At 37.6% G+C, this 20420-nt stretch overlaps 1 protein-coding gene across 3 annotated transcripts in view; it reads left to right on the plus strand.

Moving 5' to 3' along the window:
* The window catches only part of NR1H4 (nuclear receptor subfamily 1 group H member 4), an 86113-nt gene extending 67260 nt beyond the window's left edge, over positions 1–18853 (plus strand). Inside the window, exons 8-10 of one of the 3 annotated variants that reach the window (XM_074226669.1) lie at positions 4002–4148; positions 16743–16856; positions 17992–18853. In XM_074226669.1, coding sequence (XP_074082770.1) covers positions 4002–4148; positions 16743–16856; positions 17992–18233 — 503 coding nt within the window. In that variant the 3' untranslated portion in view covers positions 18234–18853. The remainder of the gene's footprint in view (positions 1–4001; positions 4149–16742; positions 16857–17991) is intronic. The other 2 variants (XM_074226667.1, XM_074226668.1) reach the window with 2 other exon arrangements.
* Positions 18854–20420: the final 1567 nt, after the last annotated feature.

Raw genomic sequence — 20420 nt, forward strand, 5'->3', positions numbered from 1 at the left:
TTTGTTTCTTAGTATTAACAATAATAATAACGGCTAGCATTTACATAGCATTTTTTTAGGCTTGGAAAGCATTTTATAAATATTATCTCATTTTATCCTGAGGAGGTTGATGCTATTATTATTCCCATTTTACAAATGAAGACACTAAGGCACACGAATGCAAAACAACTTGCTCAGGGTTTGTACAACTAGAAAATATTTGAGACTAGATTTGAACTAGAGTCCTCCTGACTCCCAGTGCAGTATATACATTCATACATACATACATACATATATGTATATATAATATAATCTTATAGTATTTATTTTAAAGTCAGCTCATATAGGGGGGATCTTAGGTATCATCTAATCCAATTCCATTTTACAGATGAGGAAACTGAGTCCCAGAGAAGATAAGTGAGATACCCAAAGTAACATTATAACAGGATTTACCAGAAGGACCTCAGTGTAAGGATAGGAGAATTGACTCAGTTGTCAAAGGTTCCATGTTCAAATCTAGGCTCTGATATTTATGGACTTGAGAAAATGTTCCAATTTTTCTATCTAAATAATTATAAATTTTAACTAGATGACTCCTGAGATCTCTGATCCTAATGGTCCATAAGCAAAAAAAGCATTTATTGTCTACTATGGGCTAAGTATGCATGGGAAGACATCATGAGAGTTGCTGCTCTCCACAAAAGAAATAGAACATGTATCCAAAATGATACAAAAATCATTTCTTGTGGGAACATTAGTACTTTTGTGGAGATTTACAAATTGAATCCCTCAAGAAAGAGATGGTATGGAATTTGAGATCTGAAGCACATCACTGAGAGGAGGAAGAAAAGCTTTCCATACATGAGGGATTTCTAGAACAAAGGGGCAGAAATGGGAAATGGAATGTTGTGTATTATGAATTTCCCAAAAAGACCAATTGACCTGTAGTATAGATAGTATATATGAAGGAGAGAACTGGGTAATAAACCTGGCAAGACACTCAAAAGACAAATTGTGAAGGGCTTTTAATATCAGAGATGAATTCATATTTGGTCCTAGAGGCAGTGGGAACCTCTGGTGATTCTTGGGCAGGGGACTGACAATGTGGATCTGTGCCTTAGGAATATCACTTTCTCAGCTATGTAAGGGACAAAACTCACTTATACTACCACAACTTGAAATATTTCAAGCTAGTTAGGCAGAGCTGTTTTTTGACATAGACTTTTTGTTAGACATATTAATCTACCTTCCTGCCCCCCCGCCTAGGCCTGTGGTGTTATTTAATTAATTTTATTGCATCTACTTTTTGGATCAACGTGGGCTTGGGCAAAATTCATAAGACATGGGAGAAAGTGCTCACTTATCATTGAAATGTGAACATTCCCTCATTTCTTTATTAACTCTGAAAGTGGAATTTAATTTCTTATATGCTAATTGAGTTGAAAGCAATCTCTCATGATCAAAAAACAAGATTATATATTCATGAAAATTGGGAGGGATGGGTGGGGGTTTGAAACAGAGAAGATATGGGCACTTTGACCATTTCTGGAATGGTATCTAGAAAAAAAGTTGTGACCTAGGTGGCTCATTACTTTGGGTTTTTTTTTTTAGGTTTTTTTTGCTAAGCCCCTTACAAATATTATTTCATTTTATTATCACAAAAACCCTGAAAGGGAGGTTCTGTTTACCCCATTTTACAGTTGAAGAAACTGAGACAAACAAAAGTTAAGTGTGAAGGACAAACAGAACATTCACATATAGCTGTGTCAGTGCTGTCTCCTCCATTGAAGCAAGGTTTCCTTGATGACTGGGACCATGCTTTTGCTTCTACAGCATAATGCCAGATACCCAAGAAGGATTTAATGCTTGTAGATTGATTGTGGTAATCCAACCTTTGTTCCAATGAGGAAGGACTCACTACCTTTCAAAGAAGCATATACTAATTTTGAGCAGTTCTAATATTTAAGGAATTATTCCTTACATCAAGCTGAAATGTGCTCTTTTTTTGTTGCTTCCATCCTTCATAGTCAAGCAAAATTAGTCTAATCCTTCTTCCATGACAGCTAGCATGGTAGTCATTTCATCTCCAGTGTTAGAATCAACACAGTTCCTTTGGAAATTCCTTATAAGGCTCTTTGCCATTTTGGTTGCTGTCCTCAAAACTTGGCAGATTTTTAGTGCCCTCAGAGGTGATATCCAGGATTCTCTGAGACTCTCACCTCTCCATTGGGGGCAGATCTGTGGTTTTTTAAAATTCATCTCAAGTTCAAATGACCTTTTTTGGCTGCTATCTCGACTAGAGAATGCAGAACAAATCCCCTACAACTAGAGATACTTCAAAGTAAAATGATTTTCTTGTGTTCAGTTGTTTTGTTTGTGTCTGACTCCCCATGATCCCATTTGGAGTTTTCTTGGCAAAGATGATGGAGTGGTTTGCCATTTCCTCCTCCAGTTCATTATGAGGAAACTGAGGCAAACAGAGTTGTGTCTTGCCCAGGATCACATAGCTGGAGCTTGAAAAGCTTGAAAGACTTGAATTTTTAAATGCCAAGTTAAGGAGTTTACTTTTGAACTTGGAGGCAATTGGGAATCACCTAACTTTATTTCGAAGGGGAATGACATGATTAGACCTGCATTTTGGTGGCTGTGGGGAAAGTGGGATGGAAGAAGGAGCAAATTGAGGCAAGGAGACAAAGGAATTCAAAACTCTCTGCTGAGTGTTTAAGGAAAACAGTGGGAAAGAAGACAGATCCCTTAACCTGGGGAGGCTAAGTGACTTTCTTCAGAAACAGAGAAATCAATAAAGAAAACAAAAGTGCAGGAACTCAGAAAGAAGTGTGCTTCTTTCTGGTCTTTCCTTCTCTTCCCTGCATTAAAAAAATCTATCACTCTTTTCTCTCTTTTTTGGGGGGGGGCTAACCTCTCCTCATTCCCACTTGCCCTCTAACACTACTACTAGAAGGAAAAAATGCAATGAATCTTAGTTTAACCTCAACCCTAAGAGTACCCAATGTAATGGTCAAAGTACAATGTGGAAACAATAACTCTTAATACCAAAGAGAATGTCAATTCGGGAGATAGGTCCAAAGTGCTACAGGAGTCCTGAAGAGGAAGAGAACTTTTGTGGTTGGTGACAATCTAAAAGCTTCCTGGAGAAGGCTGCCCTAGAACTGGGCTTTAGAATGAGAAGAGGTCAGCCATGGCAATGACCCCCAAATTCATCTAGGCTCACCCTTCCCTAGATTTTTAACAAGGGAGAAGATGGGAAGGTCAATTCCAAGTACATGGAACACAGATCAGAAAAGGAAGAATGAAATAAGAAAAATGTGTATTTTTTTTTACTAATGAGTGAATAAGAAAAGGGGTATTTTGAAGAAAGGTAGTTTGGGGCCACAAGGTATAGAGTTTTGAATCTAGGCTAAATGTTCAGTAGATAGAACACTGTACTTGGAGTCAGGACGTTCCCAGCTTAAATCCAAACTCATATATTTACTAGATATGTGACCCTAGGAAAATGTCTTTATCTTTATTTGTCTTAGTTTTCTCATTTGCAATAATAGCACTTCCATTGCAGTCTTATTGTGAGGATCAAATGAGATAATAATTATAAAGCTAGTGCAGGCATATTAGGAGTGGTATATTAATGTTTTTGTTCTTCAGTCATTTAAGTCATTTCCAGCTCTTAGTGACCCCATTTAGGGTTTTCTTGGCAGAAATAATAAACTACTTTGACATTTCTTCAGTTCATTTTGTAGAGGAGGAAAATGAGGCAAACAGAAACAAATGACTTGCTCAGGAACATTCAGTTATTAAGTTTCGGGGTCAGATTTGAACACAGGAAGATGCACTCCAGGACACTAAGAGACCACCTAGCTGCTCCTATGTTACTGTATACATGTTAGCTGTTATTTATTTTTCATTCATTCATTCATTCATTCATTCATCATTGTTGTTATCAATCAATATTCTTATTTAGCACCTACTATTTGCCAGGAAAAAATTCAATCTCATTCTTTCTCCAGGATTCCAAACTTTAGACCATGAAGATCAGATTGCTTTGCTGAAGGGGTCTGCAGTTGAAGCCATGTTTCTCCGTTCAGCAGAGATTTTCAATAAGAAACTTCCTGTGGGACATACTGACCTGTTAGAAGAGAGAATTCGCAAGAGTGGTAGGTGCTTTGGTTGATGGCTAAAAATCTGTGTTTTTGTTAGGTACATAAAGGGAGTCACTTAAAATCCGGTCCTAAGTATTTGTATTGGCACCACTTAATCCACACAAGTATGAGCATTGAAAACCCAGATGCCAATATAGCATTTAGGAAACAAGAAATCTGGAAAATCCATGCCGATGATGACAAGATGATGAACTGAACTTTCAAAACTTCTAGAAATGAAATTTTTACTTTGGTTGCACTGTAGTAGACATTAGCTTTATCCTACTTAATAAGTTAATAAACTCAATAAATACTATTAGAAGGTAACCTTTAAAAAAAAGAAAAAATGTATTAATGATCATCACCAACATCATTGCTGGTATGTCCATGGCATTTTCAGGTTTGCAGTGTAGCTATGCATATATTTTCTTACTTGATCCTCATAACAATTCTATGGGTAGATGCTATTATTACTTCGACTTCAAAGATAAGGAAACTGAGGCTGAGAAAGGGCAAGTCACACATCTAATGAATATCTGAGATAGGATTTGAAGATCTCTTTTAATCCACTAAGACCTCTCTATCCACTGTGCTGCCTCATTGCCATATGTATGATCCCCATAAATCCCCATGGGCAAGATAAAGGCAAGTATTATTTCTATCTTCATCATGAAGTCCTCCTCCAATGCTTCAAATGTGATGTGGAGAGAGTTCTGGGTACTCACAGGCTGCTCCAGAAAATCACAAGCTGATGCACATTCTGCTGATCAATCATTCAATAAACATTTATTAAATTCCTACTATATTCTTGTTCTAAATGCTGAACCATGCTTGCAAGGTTCAAAGACAGTCACATGAAGAGACTCTATCTGCTCTCCAAGGACTGTCTTAACAAACTATGGAGAGGCTCATCAATACTGGGTCAACTTCTTGGTGTTGAATTCTCTGCTCATAGCAGTCCTATTTTTAAAATGAACCTTCTGGAAACCAAAGGGGTTAAGTGACTTTCTTCAGGAATATAGAAATCAATAGAGAGAACAAAAGTGCATGAACTCAGAAAGAAGTATCCTTCTAACCCTCTTTCCTTTCTCTTCTCTTCATTAAAGAAAATGTCTACCATTCTTTTTTCTCTCTTCTTTTTTTGGGCTACCCTCTCCTCATTCCCACCTGCCTCTCAAACTCCTACCAGGAAAAAAAAATACAACAAAGTTTTTCTAACAAATACACAAAGTTGAGGAAAACAAATTCCCATCTTGCCTGTTTATAAAAAGTAAGTTTCATTCTGTAGCAGAGTACCATCCATCACTTCTCTGTCCGGGACAGGTCATATTGGCTTCTCTGAATCATAGCTGGTCAGTACAATATTCAGAATTCTCAAATTTTTCAGAGTTATTTTCTTTATAATAGGATCATTTATAAATAAATATGCATGCTACATGGCCTTCTTGCTTTTTCTCCCCTCCATGCATTAATTAGAATGTTGGTATGCTAGGGGTAGGGACCATACTTTTTGCCTTTCTTTGCATCCCATTGCTTAGCACAGTGTTTGGAAGCTAGTAAGTCCTGGAAAAATACTGACTGACCACCATGCTTCCTCTTGCTCCTTTACCCCTACTGTTAATGATATAAAAGCTTCCAGCCCTTAGTGACTTTTCTCTACAGATGAATTCAAATTCAACAAATATTAGGCAACAAAGTCAAGATGCAAACAAGACGAAACAAAAAAATCAAAGGGTAATATAAAAATTAAATAATAAGGAAAATGAAATGCCAGTTACTGGGAGTAATGAACAACTATTGGGTTGGCCATGATGAGTACATTGAAAGGAGGGTGTGGGAAGAATGATAATAATTCACTTATTCAGGGGGCCCAAGCAAAGCAGTTTCTGAAAGAAGTTTCACGTTAGGACTATACAAATAAACCTGCGGCCCGCCAGTGATAAGATATATTTTCCAAATCCCAGCCATATATGAGGACAATGAGAAGCCCATGGTGCTTTGTATTTTATCTGTCATGATGCTCACTCCCATTTATTAATATTTATGGATTTTATTTTCCAAGTTGAAGTTTTAGAACACTAACAATGAAACCAAAACAAAACCTAACCTAGATCTGGGAAGATGACCTTTCAGAATCACTTGATTCATATGTTAATGCACCTCATTTTTATTTTCTATTGTTCATTTCAGCTTGAGTAGCATCATAGCTCATAGCTGCCTTGTTTACGCCCACAGGACCCTTTATATAATGTAATATGAAATTTCTTTCTGTGTTCATATCCTTTCATACACTTTCTATAACAAAAAAACCAATTATGGATACAAAGATACTATCTGCAGTCCCACATTTAATTAATGGGGGCCCCAGAATTTATCTCAATTATGCTTTAGAACTTATATATCACATGAATTGTAAAGTGTCCAGTTTTTTGGGCAATTATTCTAAGAGAATTTAAAAGCAACTACCCACTTTCAATTGAAAATAGAGATATTCATATAAAAGTTTGAACTATAATTCACTAATTTACAAAGGATAATACCTATGATGCATGTAGTTTGCAAAGCAAACTTTACATGTATTACCTATTTGCATACTCATAACTGTTGTATAAGGTATGTGATATTATTATTATCATTATTCCAGTTTTACAGTAAGGAGACTGAGGTTGTTGACATTGTCATTTAGTTAAGAAGCATCTGAGAGAAGATTTGAACCCATGACTTCTGGATTCCAAATCTGGCACTTCATCTACCAGTTAGTCTTTTCTTTGTTGGTTAGAAACTGAAAGAAATATAATAAATAAGCTGAGAATGATTTTTAACTGAACTTCTAGAAATATAATAGTTTACCCTCACAATATTTCAGGTGACTCTTCTTGGTTTCAATTCCATAAATGAAAGTCATGAGTATCCCGGATAAATTCTCCATCAGAAATTTCATCATTATGAGGAGTGCTTCATCCCTGGTACTGCATACCTCTTAGGTGTCCTCAGTTGCCTCTCCCTCTCTGAGTGAGGGATGGAGGGCAGAGCAATGAACTTCTCCCAAAGGTTCTCTTTAAAGGAGACTAAGAATTTCTAGCCAACTCGTCATTTCCCACCAGTGGCACTGCTTGGTTTCATGCATGAACATCATGCCCCCATGTCTGAGGTATTGTCTGATATCCCTCTAGCCTTGCCCCCTATCTTTTCAGCTTCCTTTTGTACATTGTCTCCTGCCATTAGACTGTAAGCTCCTTGAGAGCAGAGACGGATGTTCATTTTCTTATCTATTATCTCCAGTATTTAATATTGTGTCTGGCACATAAGAGGTATTGAATAAATATTCATTGATTGTTGACCAAGAAAAATTGGACAGAAAAGATGACTAGTACTCAGCAATTTGAAAAATGATACCAAGAGTAAGCAAGAGAAGATGAGAGAGGATAGTGATGAGGAAGAGGGCTGGACAGTGATGTCAACCTTTCTTGTGTTTTTGAAGGGCTGATATATGGAAGAGTTCCCTTTATACTTCTTGGTCCTACAGGAGAAAAAGAGAGGTAAAGGGTAGAAATTTCAGAGACAGACTTGGTGCTTTGATGTAAGAAAAAAGTTTCCTAAAGGTAGGAGCTGTCCAAAAAAAAAAAAACATGAAATGGGCTGGTTTGGGAAATAATAAATTTCCTATAACTGGTCTGGGAGTCAGTAGAGATTGGATCACCATTGATCTGGGATGTTGTAGGGGGATTCTTTTTCAGGTAGAAGTTAAAGTAGATGTTTCCTTCCAGTTTGAAGATTCTGTAAACCTCCTGCTGGCTCCCTTCACATAATACACACATTCTGTTGGTGCTTTTCCCCCTCTAGGCCTCAATTACCTCATCTTTAAAAGTGAATGATACAGGGTGGCTAGGTGGCACAGTGGATAGAGCACCAGCCCTGGAGTCAGAAGTACCTGAGTTCAAATCCGACCTTAGACACTTAATAATGACCTAGCTGTATGGCTTTGGGCAAGCCACTTAACTCCATTTGCCTTGAAAAAACCTAAAAGAAAAAAAAGTGAATGACAGAACTGCGTGAGCTCTCAAGCAGTGTGTCCAACCCTCAATCAGTGTGTCCAACCCTCAATCGCATAAATCCCTCAAATTCATTCATGCAACATTATTACATTTTATTACTATACTCATTGTATACATTACTATACTCATTGTTATATTACTATACTCATTGTATACATTACTATACTCATTGTATACATTACTATACTCATTGTATACATTACTATACTCATTGTTACATTAGTCATAAATATTAAATTCTATATGTGACCCTTGACAAGATTTTGTTGAGTGATGTGATTCAGAAGAGCTAAAAGATTGAACCCCCTGTGCCTAAGGAGTCTTTCAGCTTTATATTTATGATTCCATGATCAATTGATTATTTTGTTGAACTTTCCAGCAAGGGAATTTGTCCTTCTCCATCCTTATTTTCCTATGAACTATTCAATTTAATAAGCATTTATTAAGTGTTTCCTAAGATTTCAAAAATGAGGGCAGCTAGGCAGTGCAGTGGAAAGAGCACTGGGCCCTGGAGTCAGGAGGATCTGTGTTCAAATGTGACCTCAGACACAATAATTGTCTGGCTATGTGACCTTGGGCAAGTCACTTAATCCCATTGCTTTAAATAAATTTAAAAAATATTTTTAAAAAAGTTGTCAAAAGTGAAGGACTCATTGCTGGAGAAGATTATGAAATGGAAAAAATAAACAGATTTTTACCTTTAAGGAACTAAAAACTCAATATGTAGAGAGTAAGTAGAAAATAGATATAGTCAACAAAACTTCACCCACTTTGCTCAAAACACTGTCAACAAACATTAAGTAAGTGCCCTCTGTAAGTGGTAAATGGTGGGGTTACAAAGAAAGGCAAAAACCAGGGGTAGCTCTCAAGGAGCTCCCAGTCTAAGAGGGGAGAAAACAGATTACTAATTATGAATAAGCAGAGAATAAACTGGAAATAGTCACGAGGGAGAAAAAAGCATTAAGATGTCTCAAGCGGAATCTTGTAAAAGGTGGAATTTTTGCTGGGATTCGAAGCAAACCAGGAAAGTAGAAGATAGAGATGAAGGAGGGAGCACTCCAGGTATGGGGAGGACAAGTGAGAATGCCTAGAGATGGAGGTGTAGTGTGGGGGGAGAGGTCTTGTCCTTTTGGAGCATCTGATAGAGAAGTAAGCTAAGTATAGCTAAAAGTATATATAATGAGATGGACAAACCCAAAGTAGCAGTATAGATGATGCTATATGGTATTCTTTGGAAAAGTCTTTATTACATGGGATTAGTAAAATTTTCTTTATATTTTAAGTTAATACACATTGAAATTATTTAATATTGTGTGTTTCTGTTGAATATGGGCTCATAGATCTGGATATAAAAGGATTCTCAGGGTAGGTCAAAGGTTAATTTTGGAATGAGGAAGTTGTGGGTTGAAAGCCTATGCCCAACATCTACTACCTAGTTCTGTGACCATGGGCACGTTGCTTGGCCTCTCTGTATACCAGCATTACCCTTATACTACAAAGGTGCAGTTGAGTTACCAATCTATACTGGTAAAGAGGCCTTCTCCGCAAGGATTCTCCTACACCAAGACAATGAATAAAGCTGCATATTGTCTTAGAAAGCCACAAGTGAAGATTATCTCTGTTGTATTGAACTTTTATTTATTTTGTTAAATATTTCTGAATTATATTTTAATGTGGTTGGAGTATGCTCAGGAGAGTTTTACGGGCCTGGATTTTTATCATCTCTCCTCTGCATTATGGTGATCACAGGTTCAAATAAAATAAAGGGCACTATACCAATAAGATTATATTGGAGCGCAATTGAATGGAAAGATGATTTGATTTGAAGGTGGGGGACCTGGATTTGAATTCTTCCTGGCTCTATGGTTCTTTACCTGTGTGACCTTGGACCACAGGATACTAGACCAAGTCAGTCAAAAAGCATTTATTTAGGCAAAGAAAGACAAAACCAGTCTCAGCTCTCAAAGAACTCATTTGGGACCTGTCTCCTTGGCAAGTCACTTAAGGTCTCTGTCTAAAATTAAGATTTGGGCATTTTGGAGGGGAAAAAAGGATCTTGTAGTTTTTAGTGGTTAAAAATTCTAAACTTTTATCTGATTGAGTGATGCACTCAAACTAGTGGAAGATCATTAACTCTGGAGAAAGAGGACCTGAATTCAAGCCCTACCCCTTGTTGGACAAATCAGTTCATCTTTCTGTATCTCAGTTTTCTCATCTGTAAAATATGAGGGCTCACTAGATTGGCTCTAAGGTCCCTCCCAGCTCTAAGTTTTCTCTCAAGGAGCTTACAATCCAACAGGCATCAACAATACACAGAAAAAGGGAAAGAAGATGGGAGGAGATGTTGCCATAAGAGTATGATGTTTGCAGAGTTGAAACTGAGTAGAGCAGCTAAGGGTAAATGAGGTGAGTTGGAAAAGTCTGAGCCCTCAATAAAGAGAGATTTTGGAAAGATTCATCGCTCTGTCCTCCAGTCCTCCAATTAGAAGATGCTGAGAAGTTAAGAATCAAAGCTGAGTCAGTTTTCAAGATGATGAGATCTCAGGTGTGATCTTATCCTGGGGGAAGCAGGATGTTTCAAGCAGAGCAATCAATACAGAATGAAGATATTTAATATTTTTTAAGGAAATCACATTTTACTTTTTATTAATAGTATTTCAGTTTTTCCAATTTCATGTAAAGATAGTTTTCAACATTTTTTTTTGTGCAATTTTGAGTTCCAATTTTTTCCCCCTCTTCCCTCTCTTCTCCTGAGAGCAAGTAATCTGCTATAGGTTATACATGGACAATCATGTTAAATACATTTCCATATTAGGCAAGCTGTGAAAGAAGAATCAGAACAAAAGGGGGGGGGGAAGGAAATTAAAAGAAAAAACCACAAAAAGCAAATTTTAAAACATGAAAGTAATATGCTTTGGTCTGTATTGAAACTCCATAGTTCTTTTTGTGGAGGTGGATGGCATTTTTCATCACGAGTCTTTCGGAATTTTCTTTCTTGGATTATTGCTGAGAAGACCTGAGTCTATCATAATTGATCATCACACAATGTTGCTATTACTGTTCTCCTGATTCTGCTCACTCCCCTGAGCATCAGTTCTTGTAAATATCTCCAGGTTTAAATCCACCTGCTCAGGATTTCTTACAGAACAATAGTATTCCATTACATATAACAGAAATTGTCCTGCCATTTTCCACCTGATGGGCAAACCTTCAGTTTCTAATTTTTTGCTACTACAATAAGATCTGCTAATGATATTTTTGTACATATGAGTCTTTTTCTCTTTTATATGGTCTCTGGGATACAGAAGATTTTAGTTTTAAGGGTTGTGTGTTGTGTCATTTCCTTAGGGTCAGCCAATCTTGACCAGTTTCTCATTGGTGAAGAGGAAGTAGGTGGCCAGGATACAGTTCTTAGTTCTTTGTAGACAGAAAAGAATCTGCTATGGTCTCGTCCTATGAATGATTCTCTTAGCTACGTTTACCATATTTGGCTAGCTAAGAAATGTGCAACCTTGGTCATAAGGGGACTAGGGAAGATGGGGAGCTGGAAAGTGCTTCACCTAGCTGAAATATTGAACTAGAATGACAAAGGATCATAGCTCTAGGGGTGGAAGGGCTTCAGAGGTCATGTCATTGAATTCCCTTATCTTTATACATTGGGGAAACTGAGTCCCAGGAGGTGAAGTGATTTGTCCGATGTCATACAATTAGCATGCAGAGCTCTGTTTTGAATCAGTCTTCTGACTTCAAATAAAGTGTCTGGCAAATAATAACATTTATATGGTAATTTCCTGATGGCCAGAGTTTTAGAATTGGAAGGAAATTAGAAGTCATTTAGTCCAGGGGCAGCTAGGTGGCACAGTGGATAAAGCACTGGCTCTGGAGTCAGGAGGACCTGGGTTCAAATCCGTTCTCAGACATTCAATAATTACCTAGCTGTGTGGCCTTGGACAAGCCACTTGACCCTGTTGCCCTGCAAAAATAAAAAGACCCTAAAAAAAAAAGTCATTTAGTCCAACCAACCTCTTCTTACAGATTTTGGAAACGGGGACCCAAAGAGGTCAAATGATTTGTCCAAGAGCTAAAAGAGACCTCAGGGTCCTCTTGTCCAAATCATCCAGGGTCACACAGATGGTAAGTGGCAGACTCAGAATCTAAACTCAAGTTCAATAATTCCCAAGGCAGCCCTCTATCCAGTCTACCACACTGCCTCCCTAACAACCAGCAAATGCTACTATTAGCATTACTGCACTCTCATTGACCTCTCACAGGTAAGGAACTGAGATGGTGGACTGTTAAGTGTCTTACCCAGAGTCACACAGTTTGCAAGTGTCCAAGAAAGTGTTTAAATCTACTAGGCCTCAATGCATCCCCTTGAATAAATGGCATGAGTTTTTTTTACCACTTCTAGAAAAATTCCAGGTGTAGAATGTGAGGGCAATAATATTACATTTACTATGAAGATTCCAAGTTTTTCTTCAAATCTTCAAGGAATTAATTGTAACCAAAGACCAGTAAGTTCATTGTAATGCCAGTGGGTCTGCAACTTCATGGTCTTAGAACAGGACTCAAGCTTTTTTGTATCTTGAACCCCTTTAGGAAGTCTGGTGAACTATGTGGACTTCTCAGGATAAGATTTTAAAATAAAACACATAAATGTTAATGGAAACCAATTCTATCAAAATATTAAAAAAAAAAACCAAGTTCTTGGACCCAAGTTTAAGAATTTCTTGGAACATTAAGAGATTAAAACACTTCCTTAGGGTTAGCCGCTGTCAGAAACTGTCTTGGAAGATGATTTTCCTGACTACTAGGTTAGTTTTTTGTTGTGTCTTGAGAATCTTGTAGTCATCTGTAGAGAACAGAAAATGTATATTGATGTTCAAAGGATGTCTAGCCAGGGAGTGGAGGGACATGCCTCCATCCTTGCTGCTAGGGAGGTAGACATTGGTTGGTGGATCACTTGACCTCGGGAGTTCTGAGTTGCAGTAGGGCTAAAGCCAGATGGGTGTTTACACTAAATCTGAGACTGATGAAATGATTCCCAAGAATACTTAAAGAAGGATAAATACAATCAGGTTGGAAAAATGAGTAAGTTAAGATCAGACCTGTGAATGTCTGCTGTACTTCCAGCCTTGGTGAGATTCTTACTTAAAAAATCCCCACAAATAAATAAATGCAAGTCTGATTCTTCTAGCATTAAATGGGAAGTCACTGAGATCAGACCTGAAACATATTTATAAAATTGGCTTACGATTCTAAAACAGATTGGTTTTAGAAAACAAAGGAAATACAATCTGTTCCACAGAGGACAATCTGTTTTTTTTTTAATGATTAAACCAAATGAAGGGAGAAGAGTCTTTTGTGAGCCACTATACAACCCAGACAAGTGGAACATGAATGATTCATATTTGCCCAACTTGTAGATGTATTCTTTAGAATTTAGTTAGAGAATGGCACCCTCTTGTGACCAGACTATAGTTGACCAGACTTGTAAAAACATAAAAGACAATAAAATACAAAAGGAACTAGAGATTGGAAAAAGGATGACTCTTTTGAGTTGACAACATTTTTACATCTGGTAAAAGTATGGGTTTTATTTGGTTCTAATTTTTTTTTAATTCTAGTTTGTATATGTGACCACAAGTAATTTCCAAATTATTATTATCACCTTTTCAAAATCATATCTATTTTGCTATCCACAATAATAATTTTACAAGCTTCTTAAAAAAAGATTTTTTTTTTGCTTTTACTGAAAAATTCAATCAATTGACATATATTATTCACCTATTATCTGCCAATCATGATGCTTGATGCTGGTGATACACAGATAAGAATGAAACAGGATATCTGTCCTCAAGAAGTTTACATTCTAGTGATTTGTATTTTGCCATTCTGAATATGTGCCTTTAGGGACAGCTAGGTGGTGCAGAGGATAGAGCACCAGCCCTAGAGGCAGGAGAAGAACCTGAGTTCAAATCTAGTCTCAGATACTTACTAGATGCATGACCTTGGGAAAGTCACTTAAGCTTTTTTGAATCAGTGTTCTCATCTATAAAATGAACTGGAGAAGGCAACAGAACTTACTCTATTGTCTTTGGCAAGAAAACCCCAATTGGGGTCACAGAGAGTCAGACGAGACTGAAATGATTCAACAACAATGTATGCCTTTAAAACTTAACAGAGATCAGAACTGACAAAAATGAGCATTTACAGTTTAAAGAACAGTCAACTGTAATCAAACAACCAGGGCAGGTGCCATCTCTGAAGAAAAAGGCTAAGCTAAAATTAGAAAGGAAGAAGTCAAAGATTTAGGTCTTCAAAAGTGGTTCATTTCAAACCAGTAGACCTTAATGATGTCCCAAGATATTTGGGTCTCCTCTTGGGTCATCGCTTAGAAGCCACATTTATTTTAGAACCAGTTGGCAGTTGTCAACTTTAAAGACTTCACAAGGTGGTAGGAGAGTCAAAACAATGCTGACATTTAAAAAGATAAAAAATGAATCACCTTACCAGGAAATTGCAAATCTTTGCTTCATCTCAGTACCTGAGAAATGTAGTGGAATCAATTATCAGCCCATTTGTCAGTCCCCAGTGAATCTTGGGATGATCGATAACAATCCATCCATCTTTGTAAAGGACAAAGTGCATGACATTCATCTAATTTCCATGGGGCACAGATAAATGAATGGGTTGTTATTTGCCAGAGCTTACTTAGCAACCCAAGGACAGCAGGACTGATATCTGTGCCAATAATGTTTCTTCTAGTATATATGCAGCCTGACTCTATCATTAAACTACATATAATCAGATTGCTTCAAGTTTTCCATTCTGATAGAAAGGGGTCTGTATTCATTTATTATGGAGAACAACATAAGGAAATACATCAGGTAATGGTAAGGCAACAGTTAGATGAACTAACCAAAGAATTAAAGCATCAGTAAGAAGTGAATTATTTTACTAGAAGCAGCCTGGTGATAGGGAAAGCACGGTGAACTTAAAAGTCCAGAAGACTTGTATTCTGGTGACACTCCTACATTCATTCATTCACTCATTCATTCATTCATTCATTCAACAATACTGACAATGGGCCAGGTACTAATTTTGAGCAAGGGGGATAAGGAGACATAATAGATCTATCTATCTACCTTACAAGGTTGTTGAGATGTTCAAATAACTTAATGTCTATTAAATGCTTTTTAAAATCTATTGTGCTATACAAATGTCTATTATTATTATTAATATAATAATGTGTAGAAATTGACTAGATTTAATTCATTTCCACAACTATTCATGAATTCCCTGGCAGTTAGGTGGAATAGTAGATAGAATGATGGGCCTGGAATCAGGAAGATTTGAGTTCTAATTCAATCTCAGATTTTATTTTTTTATTATTTATTATTTAGGGTTTTTGCAAGGCAATGGGGTTAAGCAGTTTGCCCAAGGCCACACAGCTAGGTAATTATTAAATGTCTGAGGCCGGATTTGAACTCGGGTACTCCTGATTCCAGGGTCGGTGCTCTATCCACTGCACCACCTAGCTACCCCTGTCAATCTCAGATTTTTATTATGTGTGGCCTTATAGTATGTGTTTGCCTCAGTTTACTTGATTGCAAAATAGGAATAAGATTGTCTACCTCCCAGAATTGCTGTGAAATTCAAATAAGATTTTGGTATAAAGCAGTACTTATACAGGGGCCCACACATAGTAGGTGCTACATAAATGTAAGTAATTCTTCTTAAGATGAAGCCATGATTTGGGGCTGCTTGTCTTTGTCTACAAAGTGTAAAATATTTGTGGAATGAATAAATGAATAAAAATATAGAACTGACTTTCTGACTGCTATTGATCTGATCTGAGGCAAACCTTGTTCAGGTTTCTCTAGACCAGGCTACTTCTTAAACTGTAATTCAGAGGAGTCAAACACAGGGACTGGCCTCGCCCATAATATTCCTAATTAGGGACTGAACCAGATTAAAATATAATTGGGAAATAGTTAACAAATAAAGAAAAATGCATCATACATAGTGTTAAAGTATGGTTTTCTCAGTCAATATGGGGCCACAGGGATCCTCACATATAGTTTGACATCACTCTTCGGAGGTGTTGATCTACTGTGATCAAGAACTCCCTATACCCATGAAATTACCTGTTACTGAAATTACAGTTACTGAACCCAGAAAGCCCCCAAAGATATTGTATATAAGAAGCTTTGCAAACCTTAAAAGCACTATAAAAAGTGGTTATTACTATTAAAGATAATAAGTATATGAAAATACTGAAGGAATACCAGCATAAAATGAAAGAATTTCATGCTTCTTTTGGAAATGCAATTCATTACAATTCATCATCCAGCATGTGTAAAATGAAGGCAAAGTTACCCAAATGACTAGACAATATAAGAGTGCTGTCTTTCCTCACCTAGATTGCTTTTTGTCTTTGGTGAAGACAACAGATAGACACACTTCTTTGTATGTACCTATATGGTTAGGCCATTTGAAACTTTAAAATCTTTCAGTGTTTTTTTTTAAAAGGTGATTTCCTCCTCCACAGGTATATCAGATGAATACATAACTCCTATGTTTAATTTTTATAAAAGCATTGGAGAGTTGAAAATGACCCAAGAAGAATACGCTTTGCTCACAGCAATTGTCATCCTATCACCAGGTAATCACAAGGTTATGTTCCTAGTTTTAATCAGCTATGGGTACAGGAGCTATTTTGTGTGGGACGTCATAGTTTGAAAAGGATCTGGCTAAGTTGGAAAGGGCCCCAAGAAGGGCAGCAAAGTCTTGGGAGCAATTGAAGGAAGGGGGAATTCTTTTCTAGAAAAAGTGAAGACCAAGGGCCTGGGAAGGAGTCATGATGTCTGTCTTGAAGATGTATCAGGTGTAAGAGATGAAACTTATTCTGCTTGCCTTCAAGAATAGAACAAGGAACAATGCGTAGAAGTTTGAAAGTGGCATATTTGGGCTAAATATAGGAAAAAAGGTATTTTTCTGTTACAATCTTTTGAAGGTGATAATGGATACCATCCAGATGTAGTGGGTTCAAATATGTTTATTTCATTCTGCATTCCAATTTTCTCATATCTCTGTGAGTTTGGGAAATTGTTTGCTTTACTCTGTATATTTGTTGTGGGGAACTTTGTTTTTCTTTTTTTTTTCCTCTTAAATTATGGTTGGGATAGATGGCAAAAATGTAAATGCTTACCCAAAATATATTTGAATGAAAATAAATAAGCCATAGTTTTTCTTTACCAGAGGTCTTCAAGTAATGCTTGGATGCTTTCTTAACAAGCATGCTCTAAGAAGGATTCTTTATAAGTAATGAGTTGGGCTGCATGGCTTCCAAGGTTTCTTTTGAATTAAATATGAGGAAAAGCTAATAATTTGTCCTCTGCTCTCTTTTTTCAAGTCTTTGAAAAAAATGAGCAAACATAGAAAATGATAATGTTCAAACATATTTTATAATAAGAAACCAGGAGATATCAATCAGTCAGGAAAACTGATGCGGTGGGGTGGATGGAGTGTTGGACTAGGAATCTGAAAGCCTTGGTATCAAATCGCCTTTGATACTTACTTTTTGTGTGACCTGGGCAAGTCACTTAAGTCCTCTGGGCCTCAATTTACCCCTCTGTAGAAATGGAGTAGAGCTGGAGTCATCTTATGAATGTTTTCGTTGTGGTAGTGAGACTCAATCATCACTGCCCCATGTTCCATTTTCAAAAGGTGCTTCCTCACTTCTGTCCAAACAATACATTCTATCTCACTGACTTTATTTATTTCCCATCTCCAACTAGACAGACAATACATAAAGGACAGAGACTCTGTGGAGAGGCTTCAAGAACCACTGCTGGAAGTCCTACAAAAACTGTGCAAGATACACCAGCCTGAAAACCCCCAACACTTTGCCTGTCTTCTGGGCCGCCTCACAGAGCTGAGAACATTTAATCATCATCATGCTGAGATGCTGATGTCCTGGAGGGTGAATGACCACAAGTTTACTCCACTCCTCTGTGAAATCTGGGATGTGCAATGCTAAACTTCAGGGTAGGGGTCTGATGGTGGGGAGGGAGGGGACCATGGTTTATGTTCATAGAAATATAAATTAGTTGTATGACTTCTTTATTGCATTTGTACTTTGATTTCACACGGTCATTTCATTCGGTATTTATAATTAGTGAGTCTTCACAAACGTTCACAGGAGGGGGAGATCTCTTGGTAGAAGAGCTCTGGGGGGAGGATGCTTCACTTAGAAGAGAGACTCACTCCTTGGGACCAATCTTCCCAGTTTGGCAAATCCGCATGATTGTTGTTTCAATTTTATTTGTTGTAATGGGGGAAGTGCTTGTTTTGTACCTCGACCTTCCTGTACTGCCCAGATTTTTATTAAAGGCATATGTCCAAATATACTGTAATCATCGAACAAACAATGTCAACCTGAGCTTTTCTTGGGACTCCCGAACACAAAACAAATTCTTTGGATGTTGATAAGTTTTTTGATTGAGTCTATGGATGATGCAGAGGGAAAGCCAGTCGGTGAGAATTTGTTGTGTGAGAAACATTATGTGAAGAAAAGCAAAAATAATTCCTGCCCTCAAAGAGCTTGCACTTTAAGGGAGGAAACCACATGGAAATAATGATGTATATTTAAGATATAATGTGATGCAAAAAAGAAGGTTATCTCAAAAAGATGGCACTGTGGGGCAGGGGCAGGGGCAAGAAAGGGGTGGCAGAACCACCAGGAACAGCCCCTTGCAGAAGGTGGAATTTGAACTGAGACTGGAAGGAAAGTCTGAGACAAAGGTGAGGAGGAATATACAGGCTTGGGAAATACACAGTAAAAAGTCAGGAAATGGAGTACCTTGTCTAAGTAAGGCCATTGTTACTAGAGAAGATGAAAAGCTAGAGGAAAAGTCAATTTGGGAAGGGCTTTAAAAGCCCAGGAAAAGATTTTATATTTGATCCTGGTGGTAACAGGGAACCATTACCATTTATCAAGTAATGAGGGCAACAAGGTGGAGCAAGGGATAAAGCATTGGCCTTGGAGTCAGGAGGATGGGAGTTTGAATCTGGCCTCATACTCTTGCTTACTAGCTATGGGACCTTGGGCAAGTTACTTCACCCCGACAGTCTTGCATCCAAGGCCATCTCTAGTAGTCCTGATTCATATCTAGCCACTGGACACAGAAGGCTCAGGAGGAGAAAGTGAGGCTGGTGACTTAGTAAAGCTCCCCTTCACTCAAATCCAATTCATGTGGTCATGGCATCACTTCCCTGATGATGTCCTAGTCTTCTTCAGGAATGAAGGACAAATATGATGAAGATGATGATGATGATTAGGTAAAGAAAATGACACAGACCTGTTTTAGGAAAACCATTTTGGTAGTTGAGTGAAGAATAGATCAGAGAGTGGAAAGACTGAGTCAAGGAGATCAATCAAAAGATAATTACAGCAGTCCAGGTGTGAGGTGATGGGTTCTATAACTAGATTGGTGACTATATGAGGGAAATGAAGGGGATGTATAGAAAACCACCAACCTTGGTAAAGTTTGGGTATGTGAGGGGAGTACAAGTGAGGAATGGAGGTTGTGAGCCTGGGAGAAGTAATAGGGAAATCAGGAGGAAGAAGGGGGGTGTAGGGGATATATAATAGGGAGTGTACAACAGTGTAAAGAACTTTAGGACCCTGGAACCAGAAATCTGGGTTCAAATCTTACTTCTGATGCTTGACCTTGTTCAAGTTACTGTACTTCCCTGGGTCTCAGTTTCCTCAACTGTAAAATTAGGGGGTTAGACTAGATAATCTCAAAAGTTATTTCTAAAACCATAGTCCTCTGATCCCTGTTACAACAAAAGTTCCTTAAAGGCAAGAACTGCTTCATTTTGGTCTCTCTATATTCCTGGAGTTTCCCACACAATCAGCACTTAATAAATGCTTGTTGTCTGTTTGAAATGTTCACAACATGGGTGCCACATCTTGGTCACTTTTCTTGGTCCAATGAAACCCTACTGTAACTTCCCCTGACCATTTCCAGTTTCTCTGAGGTTCCAAGAGTGACATAGTGAACCAACATCAAGAATTCCTTTGCCATATTTCCTCAAACCTTCCCTTTCACTTCCTGTTGTTGGTTTCTAGTTGGGCCCATGACTGTGACTTTTTGATTTTTCTGCCTGTAGATGACTCAGTGTCAGGAAGGCTCCATCATCCCCCACCATTTGACCAGAC

This window comes from Macrotis lagotis, chromosome 2, assembly GCF_037893015.1.
Source record: "Macrotis lagotis isolate mMagLag1 chromosome 2, bilby.v1.9.chrom.fasta, whole genome shotgun sequence".
In the NCBI taxonomy this organism is placed as follows: domain Eukaryota; kingdom Metazoa; phylum Chordata; class Mammalia; order Peramelemorphia; family Peramelidae; genus Macrotis; species Macrotis lagotis.